Here is a 13,022-nt window from a genome sequence, read left to right on the forward strand (position 1 = left end):
TGAGCAGGGCCAGGCCTGCTGCAGCCTCCAGGCTCCCGGCACAGAGCGCAGGATGAATGAATGAACCAACCAACCAACCAACGAATGGGGCCCTGGAGATATGGGGGAGGGTCCACTCACCAGGTTGGGGAGGAGAGGCCCCTCCTGCTGACCTTGGGGCTGTGTCGCTCCTCTACCCTGGCGCCTGGCCACCTGTGGACAAGCTCCCGCCTTTATCTGCTGCCCTTGGCCTGGTCCCCACCCAGGGACTTCCTGTCCCCGCCCCATGACGAGCTTTCCCATGACATGGCCTTTGTGAGGTGAGTGGAAACCGAGGACACCAGGAGAGCAGGAAAGGGCAAGAGCCAGGCCAGGAGGTGGAGGACGGTGGGGGATGCTTCTGGCAGCTCACCCGCAGCAGCTGCGAATCAACCGGCATCAGGCTGTGGGGCCAGGCAGGCAGCACCCTCGCCGGTGCCCTTGCCCGGGAGCGGCGAAGGCAGGGCGGGATGTGGTTTCTGACCCTGAGCGGTGTGGCCGGCTCAGTGAGGCACCGGCCACATCCCCTGCAAGCGGGGTTCCTGCGAGGCCAGGGCCGGTTCCTCACTCCCTCCTCCAGCCCCGCCCGCACCCATTTCCGCCCCGCCCCCGCCGCGGACAAACACGTGCTGCGGGAGGGAAGTGGCTGTGGAGGCTGTCGACATCTTGTAAGACCCAGAGCTCCAGGCCCAGGCCAGGTGGCCACCAAGGGGCCAGTCTAGCAGGGCCAGGAGCTGCAGGCCCAGCTCTGTCCTCTCCTAAATCTGCACTGACCCTGGACGGTGAGAAAAGCCAAGTACGAGACCAGAAGCCCCTGTCCTGCGGGGAAGGTGGGGGCCCAACCAGGACCCAGCGGAGGCCAGGCTCCTCAGTCCCTCTCTCTCCACAGTGGCCTCGCCGCTTGGGGACTGGGGCAGCCCTGGGGGCCACTCCCCAAGCCCAGGGCCCAGGCAGGACACCACTCCCGCACCCCAGCTAACCAGTCACAGCTTAATTTTCAGGTTTTATTTTACAAAATGTTTAGACGAGGTACACCGACAACACATTTTTTAATTAAAATAAGTTAACATCTCTACCCTGTAAGCCCCGGGGAAGCAGGAGGGGTTGGGGGCGGGGAGGGCGGCTACCCCACGGAGCCCCCTTCCTCCTCATCGCTGCCATCGGGGACGGCGTCAGTCCCGAAGTAGCGGTCGCCGAAGTTCCCTGGGGGAAGAAGCAGGTCCTTGTGGTGGGGGCTCAGGCCCACCTGCCCCCCCAGCTGTCACTGACAGGGCCGGGCAGCCTCACCTATGCCGGGGATGATGCGGAAGAGGTCGTTGACGCGCTTGTCCACCGCCGTGGTGATGATTCTCACGCGCGGGAAAGCATAGGCCACCGAGTGGACGCCCATCTCCGCCATGAGCAGCGACAGCAGGAAGATCTTGTCCTCGGGCACGTCGTGGTCCTGCGCGGCGAGGGCGTGAGCTGGGCCCAGCGCCCGCCCCCGCCCGCCGCCCGCCGCCCCCTCCCAACCACTCACCAGCAGCACCCGCACCGCCATCATGGCCGCCGCGCCAGTGGACACTGTGCAGTCCATCAGGATCACGTGGTCGTCACTGATGTCCTTGGGGAGCCGCAGGTAATGGAGCTGCAGGCAGCCACAGGGTCAGGGCGGCCCAAACCGAAGGCTCCACCTGGGCTCCCCGTGCCCCGCCCCCCCACCGGACCCCCCTCCCCCAGGCCCCCCACCTCGGGCTCCCCGTGCCCCGCCCTCCCCCACGGACCCCCCGCCCCCAGGCCCCCCACCTCGGGCTCCCCGGTGAGCTGGTTGGTCTGGATGAGGATGGTGCCGATGCGCACGTCCTTGCACACGGCCCGCAGCGCAGGCTCCATGGTCTCGCCGGCCCGCAGGATGGACACGCCTGTGATCTGGGGGGACGAGGCTGAGCTAGCCAGACCCCCGCCTTCCGGCCGCCCCAGTCCCTTGTCGCCCAGGTCGGGCCCCCGGTACCTGCTTCCCCGCGTAGCACTTGCCCGAGTAGTCCTGGCCCTGCGGGGTCTGCACGACGCAGTCCTGCGCGGGGCGGGGGCGGGGCGTGAGCGCGAGGAGCCTCCCCTCCCCCCTACTCCCCCGGCCCCCTCCCTCCCCCCGTCCCGCACCTGGAAGGGCAGGAAGGAGAGCGCGTGCTCGATGAGCAGCCGCATCAGCCTCTTAGAGTAGAAGATGAACTCGTCGCGGCTGGTCTCCCGGTCCCTGCCAACGGCGGGCCCGGCTGGGTTAGCGAAGGGCGGCCCCGCGCGCCCGCCAGGCCGGGGGAGTGGGACGGGCCTCACCTGATGATGGTGTGCATGCCCCGCACCTGCGGCGTGCTCTTGAGGACGCTCAGCGTCCGGGGCAGGGGGTGGCACTGGTGCGCTGAGGCCAGCGCGGCCCTGGGGACACAAAGCGACTGGGGACTCAAGAAGGGGCATCTTCCCGCAGAGCCCCATCCTCCCGCCGCAGACCATAGGGGGCAGTCGTGGTGGGCACGGTGGGTGTGCAGGGTGGAGGCCACCCTCCCAGTGGTTGATTTGGAGGGAGGGCCCCATCCCGACATGCCCTCCGCCGTAACAGCCAGGCAGTGGTTAAGAGACACGGTGGAAGGCAGAGCAGCTGACCGTTAGGCAGGAAGCAGGGGCTGCGGTGCGGGCCTCCCTTCCCGCTCCAGGTCCCCTCCCCGTTCAGGACCTGGCAGTGGGAGGGCGAGACCTCACACGTGCAGATCAATCTTAGCCCCCAAGCTGGGCATCTGGACCCCAACCTCAGGACACCTCTCCCTGGGTAAACAGCTGAACTGTGGGGCCAAGCCCCGCCTAAGGCTTCCCCCCAGGTGATGTGCGACCCCCTCAGGAGAGGCGGGCAGAGCTGGCTTCGCACAGCCCCTGCTGCCCCAGCCTGGAGCGGGGTGGGGTGGGGAGGAGGAGGCGGAGTGGGGGGGCGGGGAGGAGAGGGAGGGGAGGGGAGGGGCGGGAGGGGAGGGCGGGGCGGGAGGGGAGGGGCGGAGCCTGCAGAGCGCCGGGCACACCGCGCGCAGGCAGCACCACGGCCAGAGCACTCTGTCCTCACAGATCCCAGCGCAGCTTCCTCTGCCCACCACGTGAAGAGGCGAAGAGTAGGTCAGGGAGGGAACAGGGCAGGAGCCCCCAGGGTTTACAAAGAAGAGGAAAAGAAGAGAGAGAAAAGACCACTTAGCGGGGAGCACGGTGGTCTCCGTGGCCACCGGCTGGCCTGGGGAAGGGAAGAGCAGGAGGCGGGGTTGGCGGCAGGGAGACCCTGCAGCCCGCGCCCCCGGGCCCGCGAGCACCCGAGAGTCCACTGCATTCGGCCCTGCGGGTCCCTCCCTCCCACCCACCACAGCCACGCTTCCTGGAAACTTTTATTTCTCTGAAACAAGGCTTCCAGAGGACATGACGTGGGCAGACCCGCAGGTGCCCCGGGCCGGGTGAGAGGCAAGCGGAGACTCATGCGTGGGCAGGAAGCTGGAGGCCGGCGCACGGGCCTGGAGGCATTTCCAATGCAGCTCGAGCTGGAGGCTCGGTCTGGTGCTTCCCAGCTCCGCCGACCACTGCGTGGGGACAGGCGCCCCATCCCTCTCGTGGGCAGGAAGGACGCGCAGCCCAGGACTCCTGGGGGCTCCTCCTGGCTCTCTGTGCCTCGGCTCCAGGGCCAGGGTGGGCCGGGGTGCCGGGATGCGGGGGGTGGGGTGCCTCAACACCGCTTGGGGGAGTAAAGACCCGCCCCTCAGCTCAAGCAGAGAAGTTGCAGACCCAGGCCCTCTGGCTGCTGGAGGACAGGCCTGTGGCCACTGCCCTGGGGCACAGCGGCGCTGGCTCAGGACAGCTGTGCCCTCGGGTCCAACCCCACACAACCAGCCCCAAGTCGGGCAGGAGCCTCCAGAGAGGTCTGGCGAGCCTCGAGTCAGGGTGCTATGTGAACTTGGGCAAACATCTTAACCTCTCTGGGCCTTAATTCCCTTGACTACTGGCAAGGGCAGGCAGAAGCGGTGTGGCGGCCATCACACCACTCCTTCTGTGCCGGGGGCGGGTCCACCACAGGGGGTGGGCATGGTGGGAGGGGACCTCGCTGCCTGCCTGGGTGACAACCCAGACTCCGAGCTCCCTGTGGATGTTGGAAATGCCTCCGTCTGTGCAGACGGGTGTGGGAAGACTTACCTGACACTGAGCTCACGCTGCCGCAGCGACACAGGGAGACACAAGGGAATGGGGTGGGGCATCAGTGATAGCAGCACTGCTCACCTCAAAGCCACCGGACGGCACGGCCTGTCGCCACCGTGTGCCTCGGCCAGCCAGGCCACCCCCACCCAGGAACGGACACACCGCAGCCCCGTAGCGGGAGAGTCCCGGGGGGCTGCCTGCCATGGGAGGGGGCCCGCTCCCTGTGGCCTCTGGCGTGGGCACCTCTGGGCTGGGCTGTCAGAGCCAGGACCCTTGGGGCTCTGTTCCGCAGGCCCCGAGCACCCCATCGTGAAGCCTGACCGAGGGGTGGGCGGCGCCCTGGGCCGGCCCGGGGTGTGTGACCTCCTAGGACGCTCAGGACGTGGGACTCAGCACCAAAACCCAACGGTGGCCCAAAAGGGTTTGGAGGGACAGGAGCGCACCCTTCTGTGCGAGGCCCAGCTCAGGCTGGGGGTGCTGGAGGTATTCCGTGCCCCAAGGTCCCTCAGGGAGCCCAGCTGCCTCTGGCCGGCACACGACGGGGCAGTAAACGTGGGGGCCGCCCAGGCAGGTGGCCGTGGGCGGTGGCAGTGGGGAGCAGGGCTGGCGGGGCCGCGGGAGCCTGGGCACCGGCTCACCTCTTCTAGCTGGCTGTGCACGTGCTGCACGATCAGATCGATGGCCACTGTGTTCCCACTCCCTGGGTCGGGACAGGAGGGAGGGTGAGGTCCGGCCTTGCCCGCCCCCCGCCCTCCCCCCACCAGGTGGGCCGCAGGCTCACCCCGGGGCACCACAATGTCCGCCACGCGCATGGTGGGCTGGATGTACTGATCGAAGGCGGGCTTCACAAACTTGTTGTACTGCTTGATGACACCCTCGATGTCCCGGCCCCGCTCGCTAATGTCACGGCGCAGCCGCCGCACGAGGCGGATGTCAGAGTCCGTGTCCACGAAGATTTTCATGTCCAGGAGCTGGACGGGGAGAGTGAGTTGCTGAAGAAGGCCTGACACAAGAGGCTCCAAGGCCCTGTCACCAGCAGGACCAGAGTGAGCACCAGGGTACGGGCTCTGGCAGGGACGTCTGGTCTGCGTGTGGGCCCAGGAGCAGAGCAGGCCTGCGCGGCACCGCTCGGGTCTGGATGGGGCGGGGGCAGGGGGAGCGTGTGGTGTGGCTGCGTGGGGGGGCGGGTGTGCATTGCACGTGGAGTGTTGAGCGTGGGCGTGCGTGGCGAGCAGTGGGGTTCCTGGGCCCTGAGCACACTCACACTCGGGACCAGCGAAGGAGCAAGGCCAAGGGCGTAGCCGGCTGTGCCCCCCGGGTCCCAGCAGGGCGGGGAAGGTGGCTCCCAAGGCCTGGCCCGGAATGCGTCACACCTGGGGCAGCTGCCCAGAGCCTCCCGGGGGAGAGGACGTCCTCACGAGCAGCGCAGATGCAGGAGGCTGGCTCCCTCCCAGGCAGGAATACACACATGCACACCCACAGGTGAACCCACACCCACCAACATCGCTCTGACCTCGGCAGCCATGTGGACCCCAGAGAACAGCAGCTGAAGCCCTGACTCAGGGGGTGAGATTCAGGAGCCAAGGCCGCTCCTCACCCAACCCTGGGGCTACGGCACGGGACAGGGATGCAGGCCAGTGTAAGGGGAGTCCCACGGGAGGAGCAGGGAGCCAGGCCATCCGTCCTGGAACCCGTCCTCACCTCCAGCAGTGTCTTGTCAGCAAAGGCCATGATGCCCTCGAAAATGATGACGTTTGCACCGTAGAGCGTCTTCTGCAAAGGAACCGTGTGTGTTGAGGCGGCCCCGAGGCCCCTGCGCCAGCCCCGTGCAGCTGGGCCCAAGGGCATATATACCCAGTCCTCCTTCTGGCTGTGGGCAGTGGCTGGGCCGAAGGGCATATCTACCCAGTCCTACTTCCGGCTGTGGGTGGGGGCTGAGCCCAAGGGCCTTACCCAGTCCTTCTTCCGGCTGTGGGTGGTGAAGTCGTAGATGGGCACCTTGACGCTCTTGCCTTGCTTCAGCTTCTTGAGGGTGGAGATGATGAGGTCGAAATCAAAGGCATCGGGGTGGTCGAAGTTGAAGTTGTTGTGGGCGGCCTGCTCCTGCTGCTGCCTGGTGAGCACCTGCAAGGGGAGGAGCATCTGCGGGGGGAGGAGCACCTGCGGGGGGGAGGAGCAGCAGCAGAAGGAGGAGCAGCCCCGGGCTCAGGCCCCAGGCCAGGGCAGGAGCCGTGGACCTCGTGGAGGCAGCTGCTCACGCAGGACACCCTTACCTTGTAGAAGGAATCCATGGACAGCAAGACCACCCAGGGCACGTCCAGGGCCTCGATGATCATTCTGGCCACAGTGGTCTTCCCAGAAGCACTGCCGCCCCCCAGGCCTGTGCAGAGGGTCAGAGAGACCCTGAGCGGAGCGGCCCAGGTCAGCCTCACAGATGGGTCCCAGCGGTGCCCGCCACCCAACGCTGCCTCCACCCCGGGCTGACCGGGACCGAGGGGCCCGAGCAGCGCGGATCACGGAAGCACCGGCTGGGGCACGGCGGTGGGTTCTGCCCGACCCGCCCGCTCGGGGGTCTGGGCGGGCGGCGGCCTCGGCCCCCCCCCGCGCACCGCAGCCGCGCTCACCGATGGCGAAGGCCTCCTTGGACTGGGTGCCGTGCTCGTTGTACCAGGGCGGCCGCCCTGCCGTGTAGATGGTGCGCTTGCTCGTGCGCAGCAGGGGCGGCTCGGACTTGCACTGGCTGGTGGTGCGCTTCCGGGGCGAGCGCCCGGCGCCCACAGGTGGGAGAAGCCTGTCCAAGGACTCCGCGTTGCTGCTGCCGCCGCTGCTGTGGGGGGCGGGGCACGCTTGCCTTGGCCCAGGGCCACCACCCCCCCTGCCACCCCACGCTGGGCCTGGCGTGACTGGTCCACATGGTGCCTTCATGCAGGCACGTGGGCACGGCCAAGGTGAGCGGGCTCGTGGCGGGACACAGCACACCTGGCTGCAGCCCGTCCGCTGGGCCCGGGGCCTCGGACTGCCACCGTCCACAAATCCAGAGGGACGGCAGGTGGCTAAGGAGGACACAAGGGAGCGCTGTCCGGGCCCAGCTCTTCCTCCCACGTGGACCGGGCCTCAGCAGGGCCACGAGGACCCCCTTCCCCCCAGGAGATGAGAGGTGGGCACGCCAAGGCCAGTCAAGACCCTGTCGAGGACTGTGTCCTCTCCCCAGACACACTCTGGGCGGCCCTCTAGTTTTGTGCCACCCTGCAGGACACGCAGGGAGAGGGGCTCCAGAGACAGAGACCGCTGACAAAAGGGATGGGCCGGCGGTGGTGTGGACGGACGGGGAGGGAGACCCGGGGCGCCCTGCTGAAGGGCGGAGGCCCCCAGAGGCTGTGCACAAGGCGGGAACCTGCCTGGGAGACGCAGACGCCATCTGTGCCTGCTCTCGCCGTGCCACGCCACTCGAGCGGGGCTGTGCTGACTTCTCTGTGGGTCTATACCCCTAAAAGGCATAGAAGTGATGACTGGTCCAAGGCCTCAAGGCCTCGAGGCCTCAAAGCCTTCAGGGACAGCTGGGGACGCTCGGCTCGGCTGAGGGCCCTACGAGAGGCTGCGTCTGCCCGATGCCGGCTCAGTCTATGCTGAGAGGCTGGGACGCAGACTCAGTGTGAAGGTGGCCCCGGGGGCAGGACCAGCTTAGGAAAAAGGTACTTCCACCACCGCCTGAGAGAGACTGCCCACAGCGTCAGCTGGCAGACCCGCCCCAGAGACTCCGAAGGCAAGCTGATCGTCTAGGCAGGAAGAAAGTACCGGGAACCTGCGGGTGCACCGGACAACCCCGGCAGGATGTGTGTCCACCCGCGGCTGGAGCCCCAGGCATGGACACTGCTCGGGACGCGGTGGGAACCTGAGGAGGAGCCACACACGGAAGGCATCCTCGAGGCAAAGCTCCCCGAGCCATAAAAGCTAGCGTGAGCCTGTGAGACGTGTGCACAGAGACGGCCACCTGTCCTTGAAGCTCGCTGTCACCGCTACAGCCTCTGCTGTCATGGCCAGGGCGCAGGGTGCTGTGCAACTGGCCTGCTCAGGGTGGCCCGAGCGTCCCCTGCCAGGAACACTGGCGTCTCCAGCTGTGCGGTGCTCCCAGCACCCCCAGCGTTGCCAAGAGCCAGGAGGACAGCGCCTGTGTGCACACGTGTGTGGGGCGGGGGGAGGAGTGGAAGGAATTAGCTCAGGCCTAACACGTGACGAGCCACACCAGCAGCTCTCGAGGGCACAGAGGGCCGTGTCAGCACAAGTTACGCAGCAGGAAAGCCGGCCATCGGATGTGACAGGAGGCGTGCAGCACCGTCCGGGGGACACAGCACCGCGCCGCCTTGGTCCTCCGTCACTGGGACGGCGTGGGGAGCGAGCCCCGGGAATCACTGGCTGCCTGTGTTGCCTCTGGAAGTAGCAATTACTCGTCCGTGGAGCCAACACCACAGTGGGACACCCAGATGACGGGGCAGTGACAGCTGCCTCACTCAGCCGAGCAGGAGACAGACGGAGCACAAGCAGTGGTGTCTTCAAGGCCCAGCCGGAGGGCAGCGCTGGCCGTTCCCCTGGACGCGCTCATCCCCCGACAGCGAGCGCGGGGCCCCCAGGGCTCACACACAGCTGCCCTCCCCGCAAGCGACCCACAGACCCCGGAGATGACCGACAGTCTATAGCTGGGGAGGGCAGCTTCGCACAGCCCCAGAGGAAAACGTCCAGTCTGTGCCTCCTACCGGGGAGGAAAAGCCAACACAGAAAACCTGGTTTGCAAAGGAGCAGGGCCTCAGTGCCCCAGCAAACCCGCCCTTGTGCCCAGCACGCTCACGGACAGCCAGACGGCCTCGCGGGGCCGATGTGGGATGGGAGGCCTGGGCTGGCACTGCTGCTGTCCCCCTGCTTTTCACCCCAGGCTGGTGCCCTGGCCTCTCCGGCAGGAGCCCTCACCCCTCTCTGTGACTGACCCTTGGCCTACCGAGGTGACGACGGCCACTACCACGGACGACTTCCAAGGCCTGTGGCGCGGACAGCCCAGGACAGACACCTCCTCAGGGAAGATCCCAAGGTTAGCCAGGGATGACCTTGCCAGAAAGCCGCCCGGCCGAGGGCTTGCAATAGGCCTGACGGCGTCAGGCCAGTTCTGCAACCTAGTCCAGTTCCACTGCCTCCTCCAGAAGCCCGGCTCTCTCTCGAAGCCGGGGACAACGCTCACTGTGCCCTCAGCGCAGGCCTCACCCCGTCTCCACAATGGGACAAACCGTGGCACGGGAGAGCCTTCACCTCCCCGCTCACGGATGGACAGGGTGCTGCCAGCCACAAGGACAAAAGGCAGTCCACCAAAGGGCTATGAGCCACACGGACACACGTCGGCTGGTAACTGAGAGCCCCAAGCAAAGCCGGCAGCCGGTCCCCACGAGCACCTGGCCCGTCTCCGCCCTGACGTGCACTAGACACGGCACACGGGGCTGGGGGTGGCCGAGACGCAGCGAAGATGGGCAGCCTCACCGGAAGACAGCAGGCCAGCCACTCACCTGCCTTCTGCTCCAAGGGCCCAGCACCCCGAGACCCTGATGCCAGCGTAAGCCTGGGGGCTGCTCATGGCCGGGACACAGGGGAAACCGGGGCACCAGGGTGATCCCAGGTGCGTGCAGGGCACCGCCGCACTGCCTCTTAGAGCCCTGGCAGCCCCCCAGGACAGCTCAGGAGCCCCCTGAACTGCTCCTCAGGGGTGGGCAGCACAGCAGCTGAGAGGCTGAAGTGGGGTCCAGGCCCTGGCGGGCAGAGGCTGTCCCCTGGGAGGCGGGGGGCCAACAGGTGAGAGGCCCCAGGAGCCCGTGCAGAAGCAACGGCACTCAGCGCTGGCCGCCTAAGAGGATCACCCGGCTGGGGCTTGTGCGCTGGCCTGATATTAATAGCACCGAGCTGCCGAGAGCAGCCAGGCGGACCTCAGGCCAGCGTCGGGTGTGAACCGCCCTCCTGCGCCCAGGCTGGCACACTGCCCACGCAGGGCTGGCTGAGGACCACCGTGCCCCCCTCGTCCAGAACGGCCTGGAGAAAGCTGCAGACCTCTGGGCTGCCGGGGACGGCAGGGCCCACGCCCGCACCCCCCCAGCGGGACAGGGAATCGGAGGGGTCAGCGAGCAGCGGAGCTGAGCTGAGCACCCCTGCCCCCAGGTGCCTCCGAGAGGCATAAACAACCTGAAACTCTACCCTGCTGAGGCCTCCTCCGAGAATAACTGCCCGCCCCCCCACCCTCCACGAAGGCTCCAGCACGTCCCCCAAGGCCACCGTGCTCAGCGCTCAGCTGGGGACACAGCCACGCCCCAGTCTGGCAGCAGGAGGCAGAGCAGGCCCTGGGGTGGGCGGCCGCAGTATTCACCGCCGTCCCAGGTCCCTGGCCCCCTCCCTGTGATTAATCCAGCCCTCACACAGCTTTTCTAGGCTTCCGACAGCATCAAAGTGGAGACGGCTGGCGGGGGCTCAGGGGAGAAAGAGTTTCACTTGGGGTCCGCACACTGAAGGGGGCCCCTCCGGGGCGCTGCCTCAGGGTAACAGGCCTGCCCCGCGGTAGCTGCTCCCTCCTGCTGCGGCCCTGCCCACCGCACTAAGGCGCTCTCAGGCTCGGGGCTGAGAAGCCCTGATGCCCTGTCCTGCTTTAGGAAAGTTTCCCGGGGGAGTGAGTCAAATGAAGCCAGAAGCAGGAGGGAGGAGCTGGCCTGCTGGGGCCTGGCCTGGGGAGGCGGGGCCGCCCCAGACTGGCTCAGGGACAGGGAAATCAGGGCAGCTTTCTCAGAGCAGAGAGAGAACTGGGGGACTGGGGGTGCTGCAGCCCTAAAGGTGTGCAACAGGCTCCAGGAACTTGTACTGTCCCCACCCCACCCATTGGAAATCCCCCTGTGGGACCCCCTCCTTCCCCGCTGCTCTAGGCGAGTCCAGCAGGCTTCCTTCCAGTCGCCCAGCGGCAGCCCCCAGACCCGTGCCCACCTGGACCTCACCAAGGGACAGCCCGAGGGGGGTACCCTGTCACCACTGCGAGGTGCTCACTTGTCCACCAGCATGTCCAGTGCAAAGGTAGGCCGAGGTCCCCGTCCTCACCGGACTGACCTCCTGGAGGGACAGACACACAAGAAGCCACGCCAAGGTAGACCGACCAGACCACATCGTGCAGCCATGGTGATGCGGAAGGCGAAGCCGGAGCCGTGGTCGGGCGGGGAGAGCCTCGGTTTGGAGGCATCTGCACAGACACCCGGACACTGACCAGGGCCAGCTCTGGCCCCCTCGGGCCGCGCAGGGACTGCTGGGGAGGCAGGGAGGGGGAGGGGACATGCTTGAGGAACATCGCAGAGAAGGCAGGGTGTAACGGGAGCGATTCCCCCGTGACGTCCAGAGGCAGTTCCAGGGCCACCCCATGGGCCCTGGCTCCCCTCCTGTCCCCTGAGGACCACGCTCCGAGGAGAGGAAGACCACTGCCGCCCCAGCCCCGTGAGGGGCACCCATGCCCACTACGCGGTCTGTGCACGGGGCAGAGCCAGACGGCTGCTGCCACCGTTCTGTGTCTGCAGGGAGTGTTCTTTTCAAGAGCTTATCAGGTCTCAGGCTACATCAGATTCTCTAGAACTAACAAGTGTCACAGACTCAGGTCCTCCCTCTTCCCCCCTATCACCCTGAGCCAGGCTCGGAGTCACTGCTCCCCAGGAGGGGGTGAGCCTAGAGGAACACAAGATGCTCCTCCAGGCTCAGGGAGCCTCTTGCTGCCGGCATCTCGCCCCTGCGATCCCTCTCCCCGCCCGCCCAGCGGCTCTGCTGGCAGCACCCAGACAGTCCCAAGCAGTCCAGGCCGCGGCACTTCCCAGGAACAGGCACCTGGCTGGAAAAGTTTCCTTTGGCCCCAGCGTGGGGCCAACGCTGGCCCTGGCTCAGGGACTGTTCAGATCCAGAAGTGAGGAGCCAGCCCTCGCCCGAGGGCCGCTTGGCCGTCACCCCCTGGGGCCTAGCCCGAGGCCGACAGCGGAAGCCGCCCCCCCCCAACCAGGTGACAGCGGCCGCCACCATTTCCCCTCCTGCAAAGCCCCCAGAGCCTCCAGGGTCCCCTCCCCCGGCTCCTGGCCGGCAGTCGGCAGGCACTGAGCACCGCGCCGCCCAGCATCACGACCTGTGGCCCTCGAGTGGGGCAGGCCGAGTCCGTGCGGCTCCCGGAACGCACTGACCACCTGGGAGCATCCGGCGGGCGCACAGTCCAGCCCGGGTGCTCGCTGGCTCGGCACCCCGTCTGCTCGAGACAGACCGAGGACCCACGCGGGCCCTGCCTACGGGCCCCTTCCCGCGGCCGTCCGCGAGGGCCTGCCACCGCCAGGCCCCGGGGACCCTCCGCTGGTCCAGGCTTGGCTCCCGGAGCCGCCCCCACCACGAGACGCGAGGGGCGCGCCGCGCCTACCGGTCCTCGCTCTTCCCCTCCAGCCGGTCTGGCTCGTCTCCAGCCGCTGGGGGCGGCGGCACCGGGCGGGGGCCTTCAGCTGAGGCCGGGAGCGCAGCCATGAGCTCGGGGGCCTCTCCGCGGGCTGGGCGGGGCTCGGGGGCCGGCCGCGCAGGCTGTCGGAAGCTGTGGTTCGGCGCCCGGCACCAGGCGCCCGCCAGCGCGCCCCCGGACTACAATTCCCATCAGGCTGCGCGCGCCCCGCGGACTACAAGTCCCACCAGGACGCGCGCGCCCCGCAAACCAGAAGCCCCACGAGGCCGCGCGGCGCGAGTACGGGGAAGGCCCCCACCCGCGCTTTACCACAAACTCAGCTGCACAA

General features: G+C 67.6%; 1 protein-coding gene across 7 annotated transcripts; it reads right to left on the minus strand.

Moving 5' to 3' along the window:
• Nucleotides 1-1,008: 1,008 nt before the first annotated feature.
• UCKL1 (uridine-cytidine kinase 1 like 1) lies at nucleotides 1,009-13,022 on the minus strand. 7 transcript variants are annotated; one of them, XM_082670513.1, is made up of 15 exons: nucleotides 12,662-13,022; nucleotides 6,837-7,036; nucleotides 6,486-6,592; nucleotides 6,166-6,372; nucleotides 5,914-5,985; nucleotides 4,994-5,183; nucleotides 4,851-4,912; nucleotides 3,104-3,123; nucleotides 2,332-2,430; nucleotides 2,158-2,251; nucleotides 2,009-2,071; nucleotides 1,804-1,926; nucleotides 1,538-1,645; nucleotides 1,306-1,462; nucleotides 1,009-1,221 (listed from the first exon to the last, which is right to left on the minus strand). In XM_082670513.1, the coding sequence occupies exons 1-15, from the start codon at nucleotides 12,760-12,762 to the stop codon at nucleotides 1,142-1,144; spliced, it is 1,683 nt and encodes a 560-aa protein (XP_082526639.1). In that variant the 5' UTR covers nucleotides 12,763-13,022; the 3' UTR covers nucleotides 1,009-1,141. The 7 variants fall into 7 exon arrangements, with proteins under 7 accessions (XP_082526639.1, XP_082526641.1, XP_082526637.1 ...); XM_082670515.1 differs by having other exon boundaries at nucleotides 6,166-6,336; nucleotides 6,837-7,039; XM_082670511.1 differs by having other exon boundaries at nucleotides 6,837-7,039.

Source organism: Grampus griseus (assembly GCF_964374135.1).
Source record: "Grampus griseus genome assembly, chromosome: 14".
In the NCBI taxonomy this organism is placed as follows: domain Eukaryota; kingdom Metazoa; phylum Chordata; class Mammalia; order Artiodactyla; family Delphinidae; genus Grampus; species Grampus griseus.